The following is a 27,077-nucleotide window of genomic DNA, read 5'->3' as shown; positions in this document are numbered from 1 at the left end:
AAGTGATGGGAAGCGGTGACAAGTCAAATTCTGTTTGTTTTATATTCTGTTGACTTAAAATGTATTTTTACAGAACTTTAAAAAGAAAATTAAGCAAATCAAAAAGTAAAAAAAAAAAATACAATGTATTCTACCTGGGATATCATCCCTCACACAAGACTCACACATGCCAGCAAAGTAGATAGGCCTAATGGCTCATACATGCAAAGAACCGCAGACATTGAATCAATACCAGGCATGTTTAAAAAGAGGATGTTCTTGGGTCGAATAATGAACACTGTGAGCCAGATTAATTTAACAGCCCAAGCCGAAAAGTGCTCAAATAAAGAAACAAATGAGCCACGCATTGGCCAAACATGATAGTTTGGATTCTTGATTCTGAATTCTGCCAAAAGCACCAGAAAAATAGATGACTCTTTGGAAAAGAAAGATAGCTGAAGGCTAGGGGAAAGTTACGAAACGTTAGGGGCAAAAAAAAAAGAAATACAAAGAGATAACGAGCGTGCAAAGAGTAGCATAGTATAGGAAGAGAAAAAGTTGTTTGTGGTGTGTCAGAACCGACGATGCGGTAGGCCTGTAAAAAAAAGAGGGCCCACCCTTGAGGTGTAATGAAAGGTATAGATAGAGGGAGTGGAGGGTGGGGGCATGCAAATCGCTAAAGCACGAAAGAGACAGTGGAAAGTGATTAGTAGGTTTATATAGGGAAACATGCCCTCCCCACAACTGCAGGCCAAGCCTTCACCTTTGTGTTTTGGGCAAAAAAAAGGCCGTACAAAGAGATACAAGCGTGCAAAGAGTAGCATAGTATTGGAAGAGAAAAAGTCGGTTGTGGTGTGCCGGAACCGACGATGCGGTAGGCCTGTAAATAAAAGAGGGCAAAAATAGATACATGCAATAATTTAATACAATCAACAATTGACAAGAAAGAACATAATTACATAGACATATTGATAAAGGCATGACGAAGTTCTTGTACAGGTTGTGGTATGTATAGGGAATATGCTGAGGACTTCCATCGACCTAAAATTTTTATTATATGGACCGGTATGTTCTTGCTTGAAGCCATAGATGCTCCCCCTATTCTAAAACAGTGACCAGAATAGTTGGATGGATTGAGACCTAACCTCATGATCAAAGATCTGACATATAGCGTGAATTTTGATGTTGTGAGGACTGACCCGTGTAGTGATAACAGTGGTTGTGAGAGATGGTTACGTAGGGAGAGTAAATAGGAGTCCAGAACTTTAACTGGGCACCACTTGTTATGCGTGGTGTAGTAAGGAATGTAAACGTGTTGACTATCTTGGGTTAGTGTGGGGTAGATCAAGTAAATAATAGTCTCCTTTTTTGGATAGGTGAGACCTCCTGAGACAATACTGCAAGTTGGTCATGGTAGTTGTGGTAACTTCTCGGGGCCTAAGGAAACCGTAAAAAGCTAGGCATATAGCAGCTTTAATTACTAAGTTTGTGCGTGGCTCGAAAGAACAGACTTCTTAAAGGTCTGATAGTGATGGAAATAGTTGGATATTACTAGGTAATCTTTTCTCTTTTTGAGTGTGTCTGGATTTCTAAATCCCTTTCAGTACGGTTTTAATCTGGTACGAAGACATGAAGCTGTGTTTTTTTGGAAACATGTTCAATATGTGATGTTGTATACCGGATAAGTATAATTTGATGGTATTGTGGGATAATGCAAGTTTGAGGTGGCAAAAAGCATTGTGCTTTGTTTTACCACAACCACTGTTTGTGTTTCAATTACTTATAATATTTGCACTCTGTATACACCTCATTTCATGTACACAGGGTTACTTTCACTCTCTATAAGAGGTCCATAGTGAATACGATTTTTGTTGTTGCGCATCATCACTACTATAAGTTAAAACTAAAACATGAATGACAAAAGCGGACCTGCGTGCAAAACCCTAAACGTAGAAGAAAGAGTACACCAAATTAAAATAGACTGTACGTAAAATAAAATGTCACAAAAATATCTAACATAACATTTAAATATTTTCTTTTTATTTAATTTTTTTTACGATATAAAATCCACCGCTGGGGGTCAGAATGGGAACCAGAAATAACCCTACAAACTGAGGCAGACATATCCCATGTAACGTGCGAACCACCTGCAAGGTGTAATCAAGGTTCGGACAAAACTGCACAAAAGCTCTATCCGGCCATAGGGATTTTGTGCACAAACGAAAGAAACCAATGAAGTAGGGAGTGTTCGTGAGAAAACATGCAAATGCTCCCCAATCACAAAACCCCATAGAAAGGAGGCGGACATGGTCCACGTGTATGTGATCGCGGTTTGTGTGAAGTCGAAACCAAACATGGCAATTTAACATTAACACGTGAAACTCCTGAATGGCAAAACTAACTCATTCGGGAGTTTGCGAACACCAGTAAAAAAAAACGAATCACATACAAAATAAACGATTGAGTGGTGCAGAGAATGGACCCAAACCGTGATGATGTCGTGGGACTGTGGCCATGGTGCGACGGCAGGATCGGTATCTTACGATTCAGAAGAACGAACTGGTTCAGATAGCCGAGGGCAGGACCATCAGAGCCGACTTCAAGCCCAGAACGACTGCAGAGGAGCAGAACAGCAGGGCACAGTAGGCCAGGTAATGAAACCACGAGGAGACCGGGTAAATTGGCAACTAGACCGGAACTAGCGACATGCAAATCGCTAAAGCACAAACGAGATAGTGGAAGGTGAGTAGTGGGTTTAAATAGGGAAACATGCCCCTTCCACAACTGCAGGCCAAGCCTTCACATATATAAACCAAATTTATTTCACCATGCAAGTCTAAAATATATTTATAGACATATGACTTCCATTGCTTCTGAATTAATATCAGTCACTTTAAAGCACAGTTTCAAGAAATGTTGTTGTTTTTTTAATGTAAAAGCAATAAACAGGATATTTACCAAATAGTGTGATTGATGCATGTTTATGTAAATTGGACTTTTGATATTCCTTTGAAATAGACAGGTGGCCACAGTTATTTGTTATTGCAATGCCTTATTACACTGTTTCACTCATCCAAAACAATATTCTGTACAGATAATTACGCTACTGAGATGGTAGTGCAAACCTACTGTTTGCTGTGCTATGTGGGTGTGCTAATACAATGACATTTTCTGAGATTTAAGAGAATGCTTCTCTAAGAATACATTGTTATATTATACTCAATAAATACAGAGAAAAAGGATGCTGAGTTGGTTATTTTATTAATATTTTACCAATATTCGATCAACTATTTTATCAATATTGTTTTTTTAGTATAAATATATATGTATGTAATATTTTTTACATTCTAACCCACCTCTAGATAGGAGTAATATTATACTGAAGATCTAAAGATGAATATTGCTTTTTCTGTCCATATGCACCAAGGATTATATAAATAGTCACAAATTTAAAGTGAATATTTTATTCACGTAAAAAATGTTTTTTAATTAAATCTATTTTTTGTTTAACTATTTTTAAGCCAAAGCCATGATCTAAAATCATTTAATTTTGGAAATAAACTGGAATTAACTTTTAATTCTTGGCAATTCACACTTTAGAGAGTAACTCTGCTAATGTTTAGACTAGTTTGCCAACAAAGTATGTCTGCCTGTTTAAGGTGTGAATTCGTGTTCATAGCTAAAGTGTGACTGTCTGTGTATGTGTGTTAGGGAATAAAACAAGCAACATGTCAATTATGTTCTAAATAGTTGTAATAAAATGTATATGTATTATAATTATTGTTATTAATCATATTATTATCATATTAATAGTGGATAATAAATTAAATTTTAACCACCAGTCTTGAATAACTACAATTTATCAGCCGACACAAACTGAACCATAATTCCTAGGATATATTATTAATTTAGTAAATTAAAGAACAACTTCACATACATAAATCACTTCAGCTTGCAAAAATGTTTTATGGGTGAGGAGTATCTTTTCTTAATTTTTATGTTATAAACGTGATGACTTCTATGAGAAATTGGCACATTTATAATTAAATAATGAAACACCACCCAGGCTGTCAATCAGGCAGCCAGCGAGGTTTGCTTCTGCCTTCCGAAGTAGTAGGCATGCTCTGCTTGAGCGCATCTGATTACTCCCCCATTGCTCCTTACAGATCTCAGACCAACATCGTTTAGCTTCTCCAGGCGCGCATGCACGAGAACACGAACAGATGTGCAGGCACACGGAAGGAATAGAGTCAGGGATTTCTTAATGGTTATTTCCATATGAAGAGACTAAAAGTTTCTACTGGGAAAAAGGTAGAAGGTAAAGGTAAAGGTAGGCCTTGCAAAGTTTGCCGTAATAAAAAGCATAGTTTTTGCAAGCTCTTTTTAAATGGACCCCGAATGCCTGTATTCATTAATGGTAGATCAACTAAATAGCAATAATTATTTCTTTTTTTTTTTATGTGGAGTGTACCTTTAAAACACATTTAGGTATCGTGATCTGCATTGAATGCCGCCGAGTAACACAGAACTACAAACATAAAACGAAAATACCTAGTAAACACGAACAGCTGTCAGCATGTGTCACAGTTCATCCATAAATATAAAATCTGTTCAGCTTATGTTTTTACTATGATGCACCCTCTTAATATCAATTGTTTATCTTGTGAGTTCAGGCAGCAGTAACTATTCATCATCCTAAATCCATGAATAGATCAGCATAAGGATAAAGAAGAGATGTGTCGTGACCCATTATGAGTCCATTACACGTTTCACTTTTAAATACATCCAGGGGATCATAGGAAAAAGCAGGCCATAGTAAAGTCATAAAGCTGTAATTGGTGTAGCATTTTTTCAACTTGTAATTTATAGTTACATGGTTACATAGCTGAAAATAAACTTGCGTTCATCAAGTTCAGCCTTCCTTACATTTGTTTTTTTGCTGTTAATCCAAAAGAAGGCAAAAAACCCAGTTTGAAGCACTTCCAATTTTGCAACAAACTAGGGAAAAAAATCCTTCTTGACCCCAGAATGTCAGTCAGATTAATCTTCGGATCAAGAACCTATTATCCCACATCTAGTTGCTGTTTGAACATCTGTGAACATCTGTATGGACTCTGATAAAACCACTTTTTCAGGCAGAGAATTCCACATCCTTATTGTTTTTATAGTAAAAAAAAACTTTTCTTTGCCTTACACGAAATCTTCTTTCTTCCAGTCTAAACGCGTGACCTTGTGTCCTATGTAAAGTTCGGTTTGTGAATAGATTTCCACACAATGGTTTGTATTAGCGCCGGATATATTTGGATAATGTTATCATATCCCCTGGGCATGTTGGTTTGGTAAACCGTGTTATAGCCAAATTTCCCTCCAAGGGACCTCAATAACAATCCGCGGGGGAAGACCTGGATTTGAGAGGATTCACAGAGGATCTCACCTAATCTTTTTTTATCTGCTCTACAGTCTGTATCCTTCTTTCAAAAAAACACTACATAAAGGTGGAGCACTGTAGAACATTGTCTTGGTGAGTATACCCCAACATGCATACTTGGGGCAAACAGTACAATACACAAGATCCAGCACACTCACTCAGCCACTAAACAGCAACTTCAAAACTCACAGATTTTATTAGTTTTTGGTTTGGTTTTTAAGGTTTCCATTTAGAAAAGTATAACACCGACACTCTCATCACTGGGCACCCATTGGGATAATGAGTACTACCACAGTAAACTTGGCTAAACCTTCCTTCAAATGAGAGGAAGGAAGCCAAAAGGCAGATGATGTAGCACTGTTTAACACCTGAATGTAAACCAGCATTCAAGTTATGGGGTTGAGAGTCTCCCTTTAACATTATGGTTATTTTGTTTTTATTACTCGAGAATATCCAGAAAAACATACAGCATAGAAAGTATTTTAGTGTAACATACAAGATCCAGCACACTCACTCAGTTACTAAGCACCAACTTCAAAGCTCACAAAATGTAAAAGGTTTTTAGCTGTTCTTTTGAACACATGCAAATAAAATAGGGATTTAGTTACACTGTATGATCATACATTGCATAAGCCTGCCACAACCCCAATGAACCACATTTTTGGCAGATCCTAATCTAACAACCTCATTTTATGAGCATCCTTATAATGTATGCATGTTAAGGTGAGTGCAGCCCTCTTGGTTTCATATGTATGTTAAAAGAACACTAAAGTCACCAGAACAACTACAGTTTATTGTAGTTGTTCTGGTAAGTATACTTAGCCCCTGCAGACATTTTTGCAGTAAACACTGTCTTTTCAGAGATCATCAGAATTGACAATCTCAGCCAATCCAATACTTTCCTGTGGGAAAGCATTGTGATCGGCTGAGATCATCACTTCAAGGAGGCAGATCAGGGGCATAGCCAGCACCAGCAGACTGTAATAAAGGCGAAATTTATTAAGGGGGGAGGGGGCAAGGAAACGAGATAATGATTTTAACACTATAAGGTCAGAAATACATTTGTGTTCCTGACCCTATAGTGTTCCTTTAATGTAAAGCTGGTAAAAAATAACATTTTAATCAATTGTAATCCTATACACTGAAAGCATAACTGACAGTTGTGGCTTTTATATTACAACATGAGCAAGTGGTATTTTTCTTGCTAATAAAAGATTGCAAATTTAATCTTTTTTAGAAAAAAAAAGGATATATTTAAAAAAAATGTGCTACATTTCAAAGTATTTTAGCAAAAAGATGTAGTCTTTACCGATTGTATTTCTGTTTTGCTTTGACTATTACAATAGCATGTACCCTTTTGTTAAAGCAGACACACACATGATGTACATGCAGTTATGGTTACGTATCTGTCTCACAAACACGTATGCATATAAATATACACAAAGCAAGAAAACACATCAAACTGCACTTTTTGGTGCAACTAGTGACGGTTGTGTTCTACACCTTTTTCTAATTAGTTTTTCTTTTATCCATTTATTGCAACACAATTTACAATTCAATTCACAATTGTTTGTGACTGTCTACCAAATCTTATGCAAAAATTATGAAATTATAAATAAATCTTCCTTATCTTTTCTACAAAACAAACAGTGCAGAGAGCAAATGTAGAAATAAGGTTATGTGAGTATCACGTTAGACCCACATCTCTGTGTGTTTTGCTCTGCATTTGTAATTCAACCAGATTAATCCTGAATGCGGTGACAAATAAAATACAGGCATTGTGTATGGCGTTGGGGATTTGGGGGAGGGGGTCCTCTGTGTCACATATTAAGAAAAAGCTAATTATTTAGCTGCTTCTATGTGATCCGCCTTCAGGCTCTCAGAAAGCTCCATGGTTTTCTGATATACCCCTATTATAATAAATTCTACATTGGTGCAAGTCTTACAGATGCAATGGATTTGGGGAAACAATTGTATAACTGTCATATTATCATGTAAGATTTGCCTGCAATATAGCTGTAATTTTAGACTGTCCTTAATTATGTTATCTGAAACTGTGATTAATAACTAGACAGATGTATTTTACAGTTTTTCTTACTTGTTCGTGTCGTATTAAATTACTGGGAGAAAAATAGGAACAACGAAAAGTATAGTTGTGCAAAGTGAGAAATTTCGGTTCTGCGGCATCATTTGTTACGAAGATAGAATTTTTTTTCGGTACACCCGAATATTGTCTAGATGACAGTTCGGCCCAGCCAAAAGCAGGTTTAGGAACCGAATCAGGAAAACAAACCAAAAAGGTGCGAAAAGTGGTCAATCAGTGTGCTGCAAAATATATACATAAAATAATTTAATATTCAGACGCTGAACACTCCGTACATACGTCATACTTACAGCGTTGTATTCCTTACACTATAGAATCCCTTTAGCATAACTCACAGCTTTTAGCCCTCTTTTTGTCCTGGTTTCTCTCTTCTAGAAGAGTACAGAGTGTTTAAGGAGGTGGATTGATTGATTGATGGATGGATGGAGGGAAGGGAGGCATGGATGGAGTAGGCCGCAAAGTAGGTAAGGGCAACTCCCATTAAGGGTTGTGGAAGCTCCCTTTTTTGAATAAACAAAATCTCAGTAAGCTTTATTGAGGGAATTTCTATTCGAAAGACTGTCATGGAGATATGAAATCTCCTTCGACTTATAGGAAGTTACATTTTACTTGAGAAAATACATTTTTTGTTTTCCGTGTTTAGCATTAGGTGACAATTTTATCATTTGGACAACATATTTTGTCCACCAACATTCCACTGAAATATAACTATTCTTGTTGACCATGACCCCCAGTTAACCTACACCTTATTTCCTTGTTACCTCCTTAAAGAATGTATGTTTCTGATGCCATTGTCCTCTCATGTCTCCCTCCAGTCTCTCTGTTCTCTCTTTGTTCATCTCATATCATCTCTCTGCCGACTATTTTCTTATTAATCAAAATCATGTTATCCAATGTATGATCGATAGTAATTGTGACTTTACAGGTACATCGTTTTACTTTGTTGTACTGTTTATGTACCTGATGGAGAATCCAAGCTGTGTGTTTTCTTCCCTGTACCTTTTACAAACTATTAAATAAAATCTGCTATATGAAAAAAACTTATTGTATTCTTCATCTATGTATTGCAAAGTTACTAATGAATCATCAAACTTGTTGCGTATGTATATTTTTGATTAATTACATTATTGCCCAGGGCTGCCTGTTCTAGTTGTATTGATAGTTTTTACTCCATCATTTAGATTGAAAAAGACTCTAAATAAACATTTTAGACCTCAAATTACATCTAGAATTATGTGAGCTTACTTGTGCATGCTTGAATGATACAGAGACACAAAAGACATGTACCTGAAAAGTCGATCATTGGATTGCTTGTGAGTACATCTGAAGAATTATATATAAATGGCTGTAATTATTAAATTGTTCATGGCTCATGAGTGTAAATACACATAAATTAAATCTGACAGATTGCAATTAATCTTCTTAATCAGTTTCATTTCGAATCCAATATGCCAAGATAGTGTCCAAAAAATATCTCAATGTAAGTAACTGCCCAAGTACACAATGACTGAATGGCACATTCAATCTCTTCTCCTGCTCCTCATGTTTATTTTCATTTTATGATGTCTATGTAAAACGAGACAATCTCAGTCTTTGGAATCTCAATCGAATCAGCATTAATATCTGTATTTAACACCTAAACAGGTAATTAAAGGGAAACAATTCAAAACTGAATTCTGGGAATAAACAGAGGGAGTTGGCCAGTGTTTCATAGAAACATAGAAACATAGAATGTGACGGCAGATAAGAACCATTCGGCCCATCTAGTCTGCCCAGTTTTCTAAATACTTTCATTAGTCCCTGGCATTATCTTATAGTTAGGATAGCCTTATGCCTATCCCACGCATGCTTAAACTCCTTTACTGTGTTAACCTCTACCACTTCAGCTGGAAGGCTATTCCATGCATCCACTACCCTCTCAGTAAAGTAATACTTCCTGATATTATTTTTAAACCTTTGTCCCTCTAATTTAGACTATGTCCTCTTGTTGTGGTAGTTTTTCTTTTTTTAAATATAGTCTCCTCCTTTACTCTGTTGATTAAATGTTTCTATCATATCCCCCCTGCCTCGTCTTTCCACCAAGCTATACATGTTAAGATCCTTTAACCTTTCCTGGTAAGTTTTATCCTGCAATCCATGAACCAGTTTAGTAGCCCTTCTTTGAACTCTCTCTAAGGTATCAATATCCTTCTGAAGATATGGTCTCCAGTACTGTGTACAGTACTCCAAGTGAGGTCTCACCAGTGTTCTGTACAATGGCATGAGCAATTCCCTCTTTCTACTGCTAATACCTCTCCCTATACAACCAAGCATTCTGCTAGCATTTCCTGCTGCTCTATTACATTGTCTGCCTACCTTTAAGTCCTCAGAAATAATCACCCCTAAATCCCTTTCCTCAGATGTTGAGGTTAGGACTCTATCAAATATTCTGTACTCTGCCCTTGGGTTTTTACGTCCAAGATGCATTATCTTGCACTTATCCACATTAAATGTCAGTTGCCACAACTCTGGCCATTTTTCTAGTTTACCTAAATCATTTGCCATTTGGCTTATCCCTCCTGGAACATCAACCCTGTTACATATCTGGGTTGATGTTCCAGGAGGGATAAGCCAAATGGCAAATGATTTAGGTAAATTTAGGTTTCAGATCTTGAGTTCTCTTTGCACTGGAAACAGTCTGATATACAAATGATTGAGTTTGAGCTAAAAGAAGTTTGAAACTTAGAGAAGGCCACTCAAAGGCCAAGCTATGTAAGCTGTTGGCCGTTATCAGTAATCTCTGTGAAAATTGCCTAGGGTAAGAGAGTAATCCATAAGAGGACCACTTGCTTACTGTGCCTAGAGGGGTAACAGCCACACCTCACTGACAATGTTCAACACGGCTGAAATTATCTGGGGCAGGGGTACATCCAAAACCTAAATTCAGGAGGAGCATTCCTGGATTTTGTGTCAGAATTTGTCTTTAGAAAATGGCACATACACATACGATTGCACAAGCACAGATCAACACACTGAGAAACATAGATACAGTGACAATTATCTGTATCTACAAGCAAACACAGAAACACATGAATTTACCCCTCATACAGACAGACATATACAACTACACAGATTCAAATATGCAACATGACTACTGGTATTTGATAGTAGTATTACCGTAAATGCTTATGATCTACCTCAGTGCCCACCCCCTCTTCTGGTGTAGTATAATGTGTATTTTGTTTCTCATATACTGCAGAGCTGTATAATGGGTGTTATATGTATTTTTATATCTATATATTTGCATGTGTTTGCATTCATTATGTGTTAGTGGTAGAGAGAGACATTTAACTGTCCGCAAAATTTGCCTGTTCTCAGAATTCTCATATTCTCTGTTTTTGTAACAGTAAGGAACTCTACGTAGATTGTCACTGTCGATGCAGCCAGATGCAGCCAGATTGTATTTAGAGACTAGATTGTCATCACTGTGTGACCAGATAATTATCAGGGGTCAGACTGTTCAGTGTGACCAGGTTATCACCAGGGGGCCGAATCGTCACAGGAGTGTTGTTAGTGCACAAAAGGGTGACCTTATAGTAAGGAGCCTGCAGTTAGTTTGCGAATAGACTGCTACGAGCTGCATTGCAGGTAATGAATATTGCAAGTGGACAAAGTCTACATCTTTTGTACCATTGGTTCTGGCCATTTTCTGAATAAAAATCACTCTCTGGAGAGAACCAAGACTGTGTGGTTCAACCTTGTATAGTGGTTCAAGGAGAAACCCTTAACAGCACTATTTGTGAGTGCTTGGAGAAGGGGTACAGAAAAAAAAAAAAAACACTCTCAGAGAGAGTTGATTCAGAGCGAGAGAAACAGAAGAAGAATAGAAGTATTATTATTATTACTATTCACACCAGGATCTGCCACTGATCTGGGGTTGCAGTATTTCTCCAGCATATGGAGCTTGCTAATGTTTTGAATCTGGATTGCCCTTTATGGTGGAATCATTGTGAGATGCTAATGCTTTATGTTCTCTCTGTAACGGCACAAGCTGAGCTAAAATTAGATTGAGAAATGAGGGGATCCCTACAAAGGGCAAACATTTTGATTTGTTGCCTCTTCTCAGTTTTATTTTAGTGGCTATAGATCCTCGAGTCGTTGGGTGATGCACATTCTGATTTTCTCTCCAACCAAGTATGATAAGCTTGACAAAAAAAAAGGTAACTCTCCTGTTACCCAAAGGCCAGAAAGTAACAACCATGTTATCTATTCAAAGGCATCCATCCTTGGTTGGCAATTAACATTGTAATCTAAGTTGAAAAAATAGACTCATGCCATCAAGTTCAACTTTAAAAACATATCTTTTTCTACTGCTGATCCAGAAGAAGGCAAAAAAAAACAAGCAATTTGAAGCAATGATAGATTGTAAACACTACGGGCGACTTAGCCCAGAGCTTGTAGCCTATCACTACTGTCCATGTGTTTAGAGAGTCCCTTTAATTATGCATAGTTTTTAAGATGGGTCAAGTCCAATAATAAACATCTGTGTATTTGTGATATGGACTGAACTTCAATTTCACTACTTCAAGCATCACAATACATGTCAATATAATCCTGTGAGGAGCTGGGGCGGAGACAGAGAATCAAAGAGACTGCTGAAACTGTGTGGGAAAAAAGGTGTTTGGGGAAGACACGTTTTATACTAGTTTGACACTACTTTATGTTTTGAAGAGCCTTACACACTTCTTTGTCCTGTACCGGGTTGGAGCTTTGACCCAGTGCCGAGGGACATCGACACTGGGATAAGGTGGCTCTACCACATGCAATAAAAAGAAGAAATTAGACTTCATGATTGGACAATCACATATCATGTGACCCCAAAAGGGAGGACCTATATGAACTTCTGAACAGTTATTAAGCAGAGGATCCCTGAGGCTACTCTACATCTACTGAGGAAGCTCACAGAAGAGTGAAACACGTTTAGCTGGATTTTGGACTTTTTTACTTTTTTTATTATTTTTTATACTTAGTATCATTATGGTTTTAATTTTATACCAATAAATTACCTTTTAATATTTACGTATAGCAGTCCAAAAAGTCCTTTCTAGCCTTTAGGAACCTCATTTGGGGAATGCTATCCCAACTAAATTAGCATACTGCCAATCAACCTCAGAGCCGGGAATCCAAGGCTCTGTTTAAGGTGAGCACAACCATCATCACCTATACTATATCTATCTTTTATTCAGTACTACACATCTGGTTTGTCTGTTTTTTGTTCTATATCCCCGGAGGAATACCATTTGGGACAAAGGGGTGTGTTGCTGCCTCAAAAACAAAAAGGATTTACTTACGGAGCCAATGTCATATAGGCTCCAGCCCATGTGAGTGGTTCTAGCCATTTGTTACTATCACTCACCCTTATTTGTAAACCATCTGCACTATATTCTCTTTTTTGTTTTGTTTTATATGTACATTTAAGTATAAACTGTCAAGATTATCACTGTATTGGAGGGGTAAGTGTACCCCCTTATCATTTACACTTACTATAGCGCTCCACCCCCTGGTATAAAGCCTATGCCTTTTCTTGTAAAAATTGTGTTCTATTATGGATAAGGGTATTCCACTATTTGTGTTGAGCCGCTTCTTCTGTTTAGGCACTTTAGAGTATCACTCACTGTCTCTGCAAAGAGACAGTTGTTTTTGTGTTAATATATATATATTAATTTTATGTCAAAAAAATGCTAGTCAATATAAATATAAAATGTTTTTCCCATACTTTTGCATGAATGAAAAACAAATGAGGTTGCTTGAATAGATGACCACATATTATATTAGTTTCCTTTAACAATCCTAAATAACATAATACATAAAGAGCGACCACAGGCCAGGCACTTTGAGATGCTGAACTCGGTGGGCAAATAAATGCACATCTGTGGGGCAATTTTTCGAATAAGCCTTCAGCAATCTAACCACAAAAAGAAATGCGCTGCTAATTTTATTAACAAATTTAAATACCAACATATTACATATGCATTACAAAAATATTAAGTGAGAACATTTTAAGTTTGTGAATGATTATATTTTCTTTTGCAATATTGTAAATTACTGAAATAGGGGGAGAAACATCAGGTGTAATTTTAATTTGAGAAAAGAAGATTTTAAAAAATGAACAGAAAAATTGAGTGGGCACCGGATGCCTCCGCACCGCTCGTGGCGACTTTACTTGCCCCATCACCGCTAATGGCATCATCTGGTCCCCGTCTGCTACTTGCGGCTGCTCCCACCATCGCACTTCCGGCTGGCAGTGTTTCTGACGCTGCACGCGAGCCTTGTACGTGTGCCCAACTTGGTTTACATGACCCAGCACACAGTAATGACATCAGAGGTCACACTGGAAGGACTAAACACCTTCAACGTGTTGTAATCAATACTAAATGGAAATTAGACAGCTAGTAGCACCCTATGCATATATAGGCAAACCTCCCCCTTACCTCAGTGCCCTGTTGTGGTCTTCGACAGCCCAATAGCACGTTATACTATGTCTATTTATTTGTTACCAAACTTTGGCTTGTCTCACGTTTACTCTGTCTTCTTTGATCCTTGACCTCGGCTTGTCCTTTCGTATTCCGTCTCTCTGTTATCCTTAACCTCGGCTTGTACTCTGACTATTCTATCTCTTTGCATAGCCCGGCCATTCTAAGGACCGGTATTTAGGTTCCCCTGGTAAACGTGACACCGGATGACCCACTCACCCGTTCCACCCTGAGAATAACAGAATTCCCACACATTGCGTCTGTGTCATCAGTGACCATCCTTCAGTGTGGAAAAAGTACCCTGCAAATCAAATAATCTGTCTCTCACACGAGATAAAAAAATAATAATCACAAATCAGTAAATTACTCTAAATAAGTGAATCAAACTTTGTGTAAGTAGCATTGGAGTGGGTAGGCACAGCAGTAACCTAAATACCTCACGAGTTTCACACTAGGGTCGATGACACTATCCCCCACTCCCACACAGTCACAGCAATGGTAAAACATGCAATCACTGCTAGTCTCTCTCCCTTAATACCTAAAGACAACGTTTCTGGAAGAAACCTGCTTGGAAAGATATTGATTTTTTTTACTCCTCCTTTATTTTCTGTCTCACTCGATCTGTGAATAAAATCAACCTTTGGTGGCTGTCCCTTAACCACAAATCGTCTTTTTTTCCCATCAGTCATCTATTTTTTCACCTCTTGATTGGACAGGAATTACAGCCCACATCATTGGCCAGACCTCTTGTCCATCATGGCAAACTAAACTGCTTATTTGTCAACAACAAATCAACTTCTTCTCCATTACATCCCCCTATTTTCTACAGACGGAACTCCAAATCACAAAACAAACTAAATGGCTCGTCCAATGCCTGTGTCATTTGTTTCGTGATATGCCTATATGGCATTTTGGAGTGCGGAATTTAGAAGAATCTCCAATCACCCACATTTTGGACAAATCACGATCTTATCTTTCTGTATTTGTTTTCACTTTTTGTATCACACAACTTTGCTACAATGCAGCCGCCCATCCCATGTGTTCCCTATTAAGGGTTAATAAATATGTAGGGGTGTATATAAAAAATACCCCTCTCTGTCTCATTGGAGATATCTTTGCCAGAAGCTCAAGGAAGGAAGGTGAAGGGTCAGTGTAGGACCCACCTAGGAGGTCTGCCTTGACGTGGCAGGTGGGCTTACCCTCTCATGGCCATTGGAAGTAACTAAAAACCTCAATTTGTTCAAAAATACATAGGGAATAATGTAGAGCGTGCAGGTAACTTGTTTTTCTTTGTTTTTTACTATATATTGGGGCTGATGTGTACTGTAGTCATTGCTGCCGCCCAGGAGAAATGTACAAGTCTACTGATAGGTCTCATTTAAAAATTGCATCTACATCCAGTAAAAGCCTAAATATGCTCAGATGTCTCTTTTGATGGTGGCAAATTGATTTGTCTTAAATTACAGATTAATAATAATGATGGATCCTCGTCTGTAATCTGAGTTTAAAACAGATTGCTCTAGTGTCATGGATTCTAAATATTTTAATGGAAGAAGCAAAAACTAAATGAAATCCAGAAAAAATCCATCATGCAGAATACCCTTTGTTTATATAACCATGTCCCTCCCCCATCTATAGCACGGCATTAGAAAGCCATAGGAATTCCTCCTGCATCTAAAAATAGATTGTCTTCATCCAGAATGTGAAATGCAATGCAACGTTCAGGATGAAATCTCTGCACATACTGCACAAAACTCATACAATCCCTAAACAAGGCAAACAAAACTGCCAAGCATCATCCAGATGGCTTATAATAATAGTATAATTATATTTATAATAATAGTATATGACAGTTCTTCTGCATATGCATTTAGAATATAGTTGTTTTTTTTAAACTAATTTATCAATAAACTTGTAGAGAATAAAGTAATAAAATAGTGAAGTCACAAAAACACAAAAAATAATTTTAAAGTTAAAACAAAATAATTGTGTGCAGTGACTTGAAGATGACCCTCGCCCTATCGCCCTATCGCCCTATCGCCCTAACACATAAATTTCCCGCATAATACATATTTGTTTCACAAAGTATCAATGAACCCACCTTCCGTGATATGAACTAAAATGACAACATATACAATAACGTATTCTCAGTTTGTTTATATATACAATTGTACCAGGCATATTGGGCAGAGTTAAAAGAAATGCATCCAGTTGTCTTACCTTCTAAGTCCTCTTTTTCAAAGTGTGTTTTGAGCAAAGATCGCGTACCCCCTCTGTCCACCACAGCTTCTTCATCATTTCTCTGCAATAAATGAATAACATCTATCAAACTCTCATTGCTAAACAGCAGTGACATGATATGGGGAGTCAAATCATTAAACAATTTTTTTTTGTCAACAAGAGACAATTCTATCACAATATTGAAAAGTGAGCTGAAAAATATCATAAAATAATATATAAAATGTTGGACAGGAATCTCCACAGAACCATTAGTGCAAAAACATTTGAAGTTAATTCTAGTGATCAATGGTGAGTAAACCTGAAAATACTACGGCAAACATCCGAACTCTGGAGAACCATATTTGCAAGGAAATACCTTTGCACGGTTTCCATCAGTAACCCTTAAAGGGTCAAAAATGACATACATATTATAGATGTATACTCATATTATATACATACATATTATATATACTATATACAGCAGGCACTATTTGAGGGTTAAAGGACACCATAAGCTGAGCGCAGAATAAAAAAATGATGGGAATCAATGATGATTAGTACTTCTTGACTTTCTCATTTAATGCACAGTTTGTCTGAATCCTTGTCTTTCTTATAATTACTATTATTTATAAATAATCAAGAAATATCATAAGGTTTACCGCTGATGGGTGAATTACTTGCGAGCAAAATGTTGCCCCAGAGTATTTTTAAAGGGACACTATAGTCACCTGAACAACTTTAGCTTAATGAAGCAGTTTTGGTGTATAGAACATGCCCCTGCAGCCTCACTGCTCAAACCTCTGCCATTTAGGAGTTAAATCCCTTTGTTTATGAACCCTAGTCACACCTCCCTGCATGTGACTTGCACAGCCTTCCATAAACACTTCCTGTAAAGAGAGCCCTATTTAGGCTTTCTATATTGCAAGTTCTGTTTAATTAAGATTGTCATATCCCCTGCTATGTTAATAGCTTGCTAGACCCTGCAAGACCCTCCTGTATGTGATTAAAGTTCAATTTAGAGATTGAGATACAATTATTTAAGGTAAATTACATCTGTTTGAAAGTGAAACCAGTTTTTTTTTCATGCAGGCTCTGTCAATCATAGCCAGGGGAGGTGTGGCTAGGGCTGCATAAACAGAAACAAAGTGATTTAACTCCTAAATGACAGTGAATTGAGCAGTGAAATTGCAGGGGAATGATCTATACACTAAAACTGCTTTATTTAGCTAAAGTAATTTAGGTGACTGTAGTGTTCCTTTAATGCAGGAAACTCCATGCAGGTATCAACCAGAAGAACATCTAGACCTACAGTCAGCATTCTGTCACACAACTTCCACAATTCACAATTTCATAGTAATGTTAATCAAATCCACAAATTAAATTATTCAGCATGGCATTTTAATGGATCAGGCATGCACTAACTGCCCAACTTTAACTCCTACCCAAATTCAGGTGAAACAGAAAAGTCAAAATTACACTTATACCTGATCATGGTATATAGCAATAAATAACAAATATTGAACCCTCAATAAGGAGAAACACTACTTATGATTATTATACACACAATTCCCAAGAAAACCACACATTTGTCAAACAAATCAAGCCCTGCTGACCAAGCCCACTAGTTATCTTCTCGCCCATGTCCTTATTGCCACCCAAATATGCCAATTCCATAAAGCAACTAATGTACTTTTTAAAAGGACTGCACACTGGCCCTTACCATTCTGTGAAAGGATATGAATGTTCTGGCTACAGAATATTTTTATCATAAACTTTACTGGCTGGTAGCTAGTAGGTTTAGCTTTATGCGCACTAGGCAAATGTTCTATTGTTTAGATACTGATACTTGTAAAGTGAACTGAAACATTTCAAAAATACGGAACTCTATTGAGTATAATAATAACTTGAATATTTTATGAGCTGACTGATAATAAGAAATTGCAAACGTCAAGTTAAGTTGCCTATAATCACAATCTCTGAAAAAATCTGTGTAGCTAAATTTAATCCAAACCATGCAGTGCACTTACGTTATCAAACAAGGTGCCAGTAGTGAAAATATTCAGTAATGAATGACAGATAGTACTTTGACTTTGTCCTGTCAGACATTTTTTTCAATTTGCAAATGTTATTATCGTTTTAAAATTTTCAATAGCAAGTTATAATAGACAATAGACATTTCTATAATTAAGAGAGGTACACGTGATAACAAAGAAAAGTACTAAGTACTAAGTGCTACGTTTTTTAACCCCTTAAGTACCAAACTTCTGAAATAAAAGGGAATCATGACATGTCACACATGTCATGTGTCCTTAAGGGGTTAAAGGGATTAAAAATACCTGCAATTTAATAGTGCAAATCTTTTAAGGGACACTATGAACACCAAAACATATCTTAATGAAGCAGTTTTGGTGTACAGATCATGCCTCTGCTGTCTCACCACTGCTCACTGCTCTGCATTTTAGGAGTGGACCGGTGGCACTCCTACCCAGCCCCCCCACCCCCCTCTGGACCGGCGGGGGTCATCCCGGTCCTCCATACGTCAACTCAGAGACACGGCTGGTACTCACTAGCACATCCAGACTACACTGCCTCACCTTTGGCGCTCCAAAATGGCGGCAGCTTATCCCGTGCAGCAAAGTACACCACATGACCCCACAACGGACTCCCTGAGGAGACTTAGACAACATTTTTCAGCGCTTCTGGCTGAACCTGCAGCGCCGACTTTCCGCCACCTCAGTTACCCTCCGGCTGGGAGAAGGGGAGGACTGGCAACAGCAGGTAAGGGAGCTTGCTGCAAGAGCCACGCGGAGAGGGGAGCCCGCTCGCTCCCCGGCAAGCGCAGCGGCAGGGCTATCGCAGGCTTCAGACCCCTATGCACGCCGCCTGCCCAAGCCGAAAGCTTTCAAGGCTGCACACCGAAAGCCCCGAGCACGCAAAAGACGGGCTGTCAAGAGCCGCAATAGACCCACAGCACCCAACGCCTGACCTCTCTGGGGATGAGCCTGAACCCTGCCAGACATCAAACTTCCATGAGGTCAGGGTTTACGAGCCGACAAATCTGGAGTGGGGATGGATCCTCATCTAGCCTCCTGTACCCACAAGCTCGCCGACTTCCACTCTGGCTTGCAAATCGGATCGGGGTGAGACAGGACTGCCCTACGAGTCCTGCAGGCATAGGCTGACCGGGAAGACAATATGGGACTAATGGCCTTGGACTGGCTGCTTCTCGCAGGGCCGTACTAACAGACAGCACCACAACTATACACCTGCATGAGCCTAAAATTACAGTATGAACAGTGTGCTTCCTTTCTCTCTCCCCTCTTTCAGTTTGCATCTCTGGTTTAATTACTGTACCCTCACAACATACAATGCTGCCGACCTTATAGCACATTCATAATTTCACCCTTAGAGAAACTGAAATTGTTGCAGAGGGGGTATCTCAATGGGAGGTAGCAGGTAGTCGTTGGACGTGTCAAACATTGTCTTGCCATATCTTATGTTAGCACTCAATGTCTGGTCTTAAGATAGTACGCACGCAATGCTAGCAGTACCTACTTAATATGTTGACATTCATGTATTACCAGGCAATCCAATGGTCACTAGCTCTTGTTATATATGTAGCTCCTGTTTTCTTTCTTGTCCTGCAAATGATCTATGACACACTCTTATGCTATTTCGAGGCAGCATGTCCTCTCACTATCTAGCATGTTACACAGAATTCTACTTAATTACTAGCCTGTCTCTTACACCTCGTGCTATAACAGAAACACAGCTGGACATGATTATTTTGATTATTTTGTTTGTTGATACGCCTGTTTGTAATTTGCTTAAAAAACAAAAAACAAGTACAGCATACCATGATGACGCTAAACGACATATTTTTACTCTTTCTCTAAAGCCATGTGATAATGCTGAAGTGTACATTCAACACTGCACTCAAAAATAAAGAATTTAAAAACACACTTTTTCTAATTTGACCCCCAAAATCTGTTAAGCATCTACAACCGCCAAAAAACACCCATGCTAAATAGTTTCTAAATTTTGTCTTGAGTTTACAAGTACCCAATGTTAACAATTATATCCCTGTATGTTATGTTTTTGGAAGTATTTATCCAATTGCTGTTGAAACATCTGTAAGGACTCTGATAAAACCACCTCTTCAAGCAGATAATTCCATGTCCTTATAGTTCTTACTGTAAAAAAACCTTTCCTTTGCCTTAGATTAAATCTCCTTTATTCCAGCCTAAATGCGTTACCTCGTATCCTATGTATAGCCCTGTTTATGAATAGATTGAATAGATAATGGTTTGTATTGGCCCCGAATATATTTGTATAATATTATCATATCCCCTCTGAGGCACTGTTTTTCCAAACTAAAGAGATTTACATTTTTTAACCTTTCTTCGTAACTAAAGTGTTCCATTCCTTTTATCAATTTTGTAGCTCTGCACATTTTCTAGTGCCATGATATCCTTCTTTAGAACAGGTGCCCAAAATTGCATAGCATATTCAAGGTGTGGTCTTACCAGCGATTTATAAAGAGGCAAAATTATATTTTCATCCCGCGAATTTATGCCCCTATTTATACATGACAAAACCTTACTGACCTTAGCAACTACAGATTGACAGATATTGCTGCCTCATTTGTTGTCTATAACAATTCCCAAATCCTTCTCGTGTGTGGTTATCCCTAATTCACTACCATTTAGTGTGTAAGTTGCTTGTGCATTCTTGACCCCGAAGTCCATAACTTTGCATATTTCTACATTAAATTTAATCTGCCATTTTAGTGCCCAGTCCCTCAATCTATCTAAATCCCTCTGCAGATAGATATTCAATATGGGGTATGTCCAGTCTTTTTTAGTCACTTAGTCACAAACACTGGCCAAAGTTAGCATTTATATTTGTTTGTGTGTTAAAAATGCAAAAAACAATTATGAACGCTAACTTTGGCCAGTTTTTGTTACTAAGTGGCTACTAAAAAATAGACTGAACATACCCCATTTGCAATACCTTGGGTTGTCTTCTTTTGCAAATGGAATGCGAGCATGGGGGTAATTCTCATTCCTGGGCTACCATACGCTCTCAAAGACAATATAACCAATCTGGCAAATTTCAATGTGGAAAAATGGAAAATCAAACCTTATATTTGACCATGTAGCTTTCAAAAACACTATAAAACTTGTACATAGGGGGTACTGTTATACTCGGGAGACTTCGCTGAAAACAAATATTAGTATTTCAAAACAGTAAAATGTATCACAACAATGATATCATCAGTGAAAGTGCCATTTGTGTGTGAAAAATTCAAAAAAAATTCACTTTCACTGACAATATCATCGCTGTCATATGTTTTACTGTTTTAAAAACACTAATATTTGTATTCAGCGAAGTCTCCCGAGTAAAAGAGTACCCCCCATGTACAGGTTTTAGAGTGTCATGGAAAGTTACAGGTTTGAATACAGTGCTAGCAAATTATATTCTCTAGACTTTAGGGTTGTCAGGCAGGTCCCTCAAATTTCAAGATATAGATAGATAGATAGAATATATATTTTTTCTATTTACTAGCATATATTTTTTTCATTTCACAGATGCAGCAAGACTGCCTGTCAGTTCACTATGAACGCCTATTGAGGCCATGTGACTGCTCTTTCAAAACGATCACATGGCCCACGGGGGCCTAATATGCCAAAGGGGGACTGTCTGGGCTGGCAGACAGTCCCCCCAGACGAGAAGGAACAATGATCACCGGCAGGGGGACAGCGGCAATCGGGTAAGTAAGAAGGACTGCGAGGACGTGCTAGGCACGTCCACGGTCGCTAAGGATCGTTTTTTGCCGGACGTACCTAATACGTCCTTGGTCCTTAAAGGGTTAATTTAGAATTTATTTTCTCCTGGTTTTTGTTTTTTTTAATAGCCTTTTAGAAGGAGCCTCCTGTGTGTAATTACAGTTCCATTAACAGAGCAAGAGATAAAAAATTTCTGAAGTATACACACTGTACTGTCCCATCTGATTAAAACTTGTACACCACATGTGAGTCACAGCCAGGGGAAGTGCGGCTAGAACTGCATAAACAGAAACAGAAAAGTGATTTAACATCTAAAGTAAAGAGAGTTGAGCTATACACCCAAACCTGCTTCATTAATCCAAAGTTGTTTTTGTGTTTAGAGTGCCCATATAAGGGTGTATGTGTGATGTTCTTATGTTATGACTTTTTTTCATTCACATCATTGCTACGTGGTTACATTTATATTTTAACAAAGATTTTCCACTCATCCATGTACCCCAAGTTCCTAATGGGTTAATGTAGTTTGTTCCGGATCCATATAAAGGTTCTGATGAGAACAAGCAGGAGATTTCTGCTCATCCCTATTGCTTACTAATACAATCATGCTGGGGCCTTTGGTTTAGTAAGGTAACTAATGAATGCATTGATGTTCTAAAATTAGAGACCTGTTTTTTCTAAAAATAAAAATAAACTATCCTCCAAAAAAAAATCAGTTAAATTACAGAAATATACCTTTCAATACGAAAGCTGGAGAAAAAAAACAAAAACATACTCTAGGTAACAGTTAAATAAAAATAAAAAAAAACAACTCTACAATTTCATGTATCAGTTGAATGAACTGAACAACATAAAATTGCTATGTGATGGAAACTCTAAATCAAACTCTGAACTGCTGTGACATTGGACATGAGAGTGCCTTTATCTCTAAATAACCTCAGAAAGCCAAATCCCAGTTCGAAAGAAAACACATCAATTGTGACCAATGGGAAAAATGTTTCTAGATCGCAATATATTTCTCTAGAACATAAACTGGAATTAAACCGGTTGTAGTACTAGCGACAGGAAAGCATTATATATTTACATATATCAAGAAATTGTATTCATTAAAAATCAATAACTGGTACAATCTTACTATGTATCATAAAGTACGTTAACAGAAACCCTCCTCTTTCTATGTTGCTTTGTGCCAAAGGCTCTAAGTCTAGGTCTGTTATCCTCGGAATAATAGCCAATAATTTTGTTATTCTCTGTATTTTTTTTTCCACTCCAGTGATCAATCAGTGAGCGTTGGATGTGCCTTGGAATTAGCTTCTGGTTGTGCTGTACATTGTTTACTATAAGATGTGATGTAAAGTAGAAACCAATTGGTTTTCATTTTTCATTTATTTTTTTCTTATTTTGTTTTTTTCTCTTAGGGCATCATGTCATGAAGCTGGCGCATCCTATTCTTTACAAACATTCGATTTTTCAGTCTTGCAGTGTTTAGAAGAATTAATGACACAATGTCCAGCATGTCTGATCATTTAGAATGCCACAAATATTTTATGCAGAATTGTATTTTGTGTACTATATGGACTTAATGGTTACATGATCTGGGTTACTGCTTGATTGTCCACCTCAACCCAATTAAACGTTCACACATGTTTAAAGCTCATTCAATTGTTTGCATACAACAAGACCGTAACAGTGTTTGTTTGTGAACAGATCATTTAGTTTGGATGTTTTTGTTTTTTTACTCTGAAAGTTAAATCATTGAATAAACCTTATGTTAACCATCTTTCATGCAACGCTCAATTTGGTTTAAATACATATTTAAGATCGATCAGTTGACATCACAATCCAGTTGAGTTTTAGCACAGCCAAGGCACACATTGCACTGGAGGAGAAGAAACAGAAATATCTCTATGCTTTCTCTATACTAATTGACAGGGGCAAATGCTGTTAATTTCATTTTCAATAACTAGGCAAAGTTTATAGCTGGGGGCATGAAACAATATATATATATATATGTAAAAAAACAGATCAAATTTGTATCTTGTAATACCTTTTTTTATTGGACTAACAGAATTTTTTAATGAAAAGTTTTCAGGAGAACCTCCCTTTCTCAAGTCTAAAGCATTTCTGAGCAAGACGACACATAGAATTCAAAGTTGAGTTGTGATACTGGGGTTAAAGTGACATGAGTGCAGATAAGACAAAGGTTTCATAGAAAATAGACATAATTCTCGCCGAGGGTCGTAAATATCTTGTGTGAAGATCACAAGCAAACAGTGCAGAAGACGGGGCTAGAAGGGGAGATTAAAAACAATATAATTACTTATATTAAGAATGCATGAATTCCCATACAATATATATATATATATATATATACATTTAGCAACCCAGGAACCACATAGCAATGTTTATATCTGGCAGACACAGGTACCAACCAATTAAAAACAACTTATCAACTAACACTTGTACAACAGGTATCATCCTATGGGCCACCATGTTTCCCTTTGACTTTTTTTGTCAAAAGAAGCTGTCCAATATCCTAATGCTCTGGCTAGAATGCTCTTGCCATTACTACATCTGCTGCTATTGCTGTCAGGAACATAACTGCACTGCCACCAGCACTTCATCAAAGAGAAAATAGACATATTGGAAGATCCCTGGTAGTGCGCATGGTGCATCCATTTTCAAGCAATCATCTTTGTGAAGGAACTACAAGTATAGCACACTTAGTAGAAGCTGGCTATTGTTTTAGTATATACATCTGGTCATGCTGATGTTCATATGTATAAACAACATTAAAGGTATCTCTTTACATGTGACACTGGGTTTGGATACAGGACATGACTGAAATGAAACACCAATCCTCAGATACCAGCAGAAATGAAGTGCAATAAGTCCCACACTAAACCAGAAACTTCATGGAAAGGACCTATGAAAATCTGGGTTCAGATTTCTGGTGTCATAGTGGAGGAGCCCGATAGTACAGCTCAACTAAGGTTCAATCACCATTATTATTATTACTATTATTGCCATTTATATATATATATATATATATATATATATAGCGCCAACAGATTCTGTAGCGCTTTACAATATTATGAGAAGGGGGATTTAACTATAAATAGGACAATTACAAGAAAACTTACAGGAAGATTGGTTGAAGACGACCCTGCTCAAATGAGCTTACAGTCTATTGGAGGTGGGGTATAAAACACATTAGGACAGGAAATAGCAATCAAATAAGGTGGGAGTGAAGCAGAGCTGGAGGAGAGAGTAAAGTGTTGCCCTTTAGGAGAGTGCAAGTGGCAGGTTTGTGAGGTAGAGGTTACTCTATGAGGCAATAAGCTTTCCTAAAGAGATGGGTTTAAAGGCACTTCTTAAATGATTGAAGACTAGGGGAGAGTCTGATGGCAGTAGGCAGGCTATTCATAGGAAGGGAACCACCCGCGAGAAGTCCTGCAAGTGTGAGTTGGCCGTACGGGTGCGAGCAGCAAACAGGAGAAGGTCACAGGCAAAGCAGAGAGACCGAGAAGGGGCATACCTATGGATCTGTGAAGAGATATTAGAGGGGCTAGAATTGTTCAGTGCTTTATAGGTATGGGTTAGCACTTTGAATTGACTCCTATAGGATACAGGAAGCCAATGTAAGGACTGACAGAGGGGTGAGGTGTGAGAGGACCGACTAGAGATGAAAATCAGTCTGGTGGCAGCATTCATTAAAGACTCTCGTGGGGCAATATGGCTTTTGGAAAGACCAATTAGGAGAGGGTTACAATAATCCATGCGGGAAATTACTAGAGCATGGACAAGTTCCTTAGTAGCATCTTGCGTAAGAAAGGGGCAGATGCGGGCTATGTTTTAAAAATGGAATCTACAGGATTTAGCAACATACTGGATGTGAGGCTCAAAGGTGAGGACAGAATCAAGTATGACGCCAAGACAGCGCGCTTGCAAGGAGGGACTTATGTGGATACCACTAACTTGAAAGGAGAGTGAAAGAGAAGGATCAGTATTAGGAGGAGGAAAGACAAGGAGCTCAGATTTAGAGAGATTAAGTTTCAGAAAGTGGGAGGACATCCAGTCAGAGATGGAAGAAAGGCAAGTAGTGACACGTTGCAGCACGGTAGGGGAGAGGTACGGGGAGGAGAGCTATATCTGGGTGTCATCAGCAAACAGGTGGTAGTGGAATCTAAATGAGTAAATACGTTTGCCAAGAGAGGCAGTATAAAGAGAAAATAGAAGGGGATCAAGGACAGAGCATTGGGTGACTACCGAGGAGGTATTATTAGAAAAGGAGACACAGAATGAGTGTTGGGAGAGATAAGAGGAAAACCATGAAAGAACAGAGCCACAGAGACCAAGTGATTGAAGAGTTTGAAGAAGGAGAGCATGATCAACGGTGTCAAAGGCAGCATTAGTGGCCATTGGATTTAGCTGCGATGAGATTGTTAGTAACTTTGATAAGAGCAGTCTCAGTAGAGTGAAGAGGGTGGAAGCCAGATTGAAAAGGGTTAAGGAGAGAGTTGGAATTGAGGAAGTGAGACATATGGGTAAAGATAAGTCTTTCCAGAAGCTTTGAGGAAAAAGGGAGCAGGGATATGGGACAATAGTTAGAAGGGGAGGACGGGTCAACAGATGTTTTTTTTCAATGTTGTTTTGACATGTTTAAGGTCAGCAGGGACAACGCCAGAAGAGAGAGAGCACTTGAAGATGTGTGTTAAGGAATGCATAAGACAAGGCGAGAGAGATCTGATAAAGTGAGATGGGACAGGATCAAGCAGGCAAGAGGTGGGGCGAGAGGAAAGGAAACCTCTTGTTCAGTAGCCGGGGAGAAAGACTGAAGGGTAGGAAAGGCATGATCTACGTGTGGTTGAGAAAAAGAACGGCAAGGTGGGGAGAATTCTTTCCTTAGCTGTTCAATCTTGTCGGTAAAGTAGCATGTAAAGCTATCGGCTCTAAGGTTAGTTTGGGGGGTTGCCACAGCAAGACGAAGAAGAGAGTTAAAGGTGTCAAAGAGACGCCTGGGATTGCGGGAGCATGAACTAATGAGA

General features: G+C 38.1%; 1 protein-coding gene across 5 annotated transcripts in view; it reads right to left on the bottom strand.

The window, feature by feature from the left end:
• The window catches only part of SLC4A10 (solute carrier family 4 member 10), a 170,092-nt gene that overhangs the window by 88,650 nt on the left and 54,365 nt on the right, over nt 1-27,077 (bottom strand). For all 5 annotated transcript variants that reach the window (XM_063429670.1, XM_063429671.1, XM_063429669.1 and 2 more), the window contains exon 2: nt 16,244-16,325. In XM_063429670.1, coding sequence (XP_063285740.1) covers nt 16,244-16,325 — 82 coding nt within the window. The remainder of the gene's footprint in view (nt 1-16,243; nt 16,326-27,077) is intronic.

Source organism: Pelobates fuscus, chromosome 8 (assembly GCF_036172605.1).
Source record: "Pelobates fuscus isolate aPelFus1 chromosome 8, aPelFus1.pri, whole genome shotgun sequence".
Classification (NCBI taxonomy): Eukaryota; Metazoa; Chordata; class Amphibia; order Anura; family Pelobatidae; genus Pelobates; species Pelobates fuscus.
This window is presented reverse-complemented; position numbering and strand designations above follow the sequence as displayed.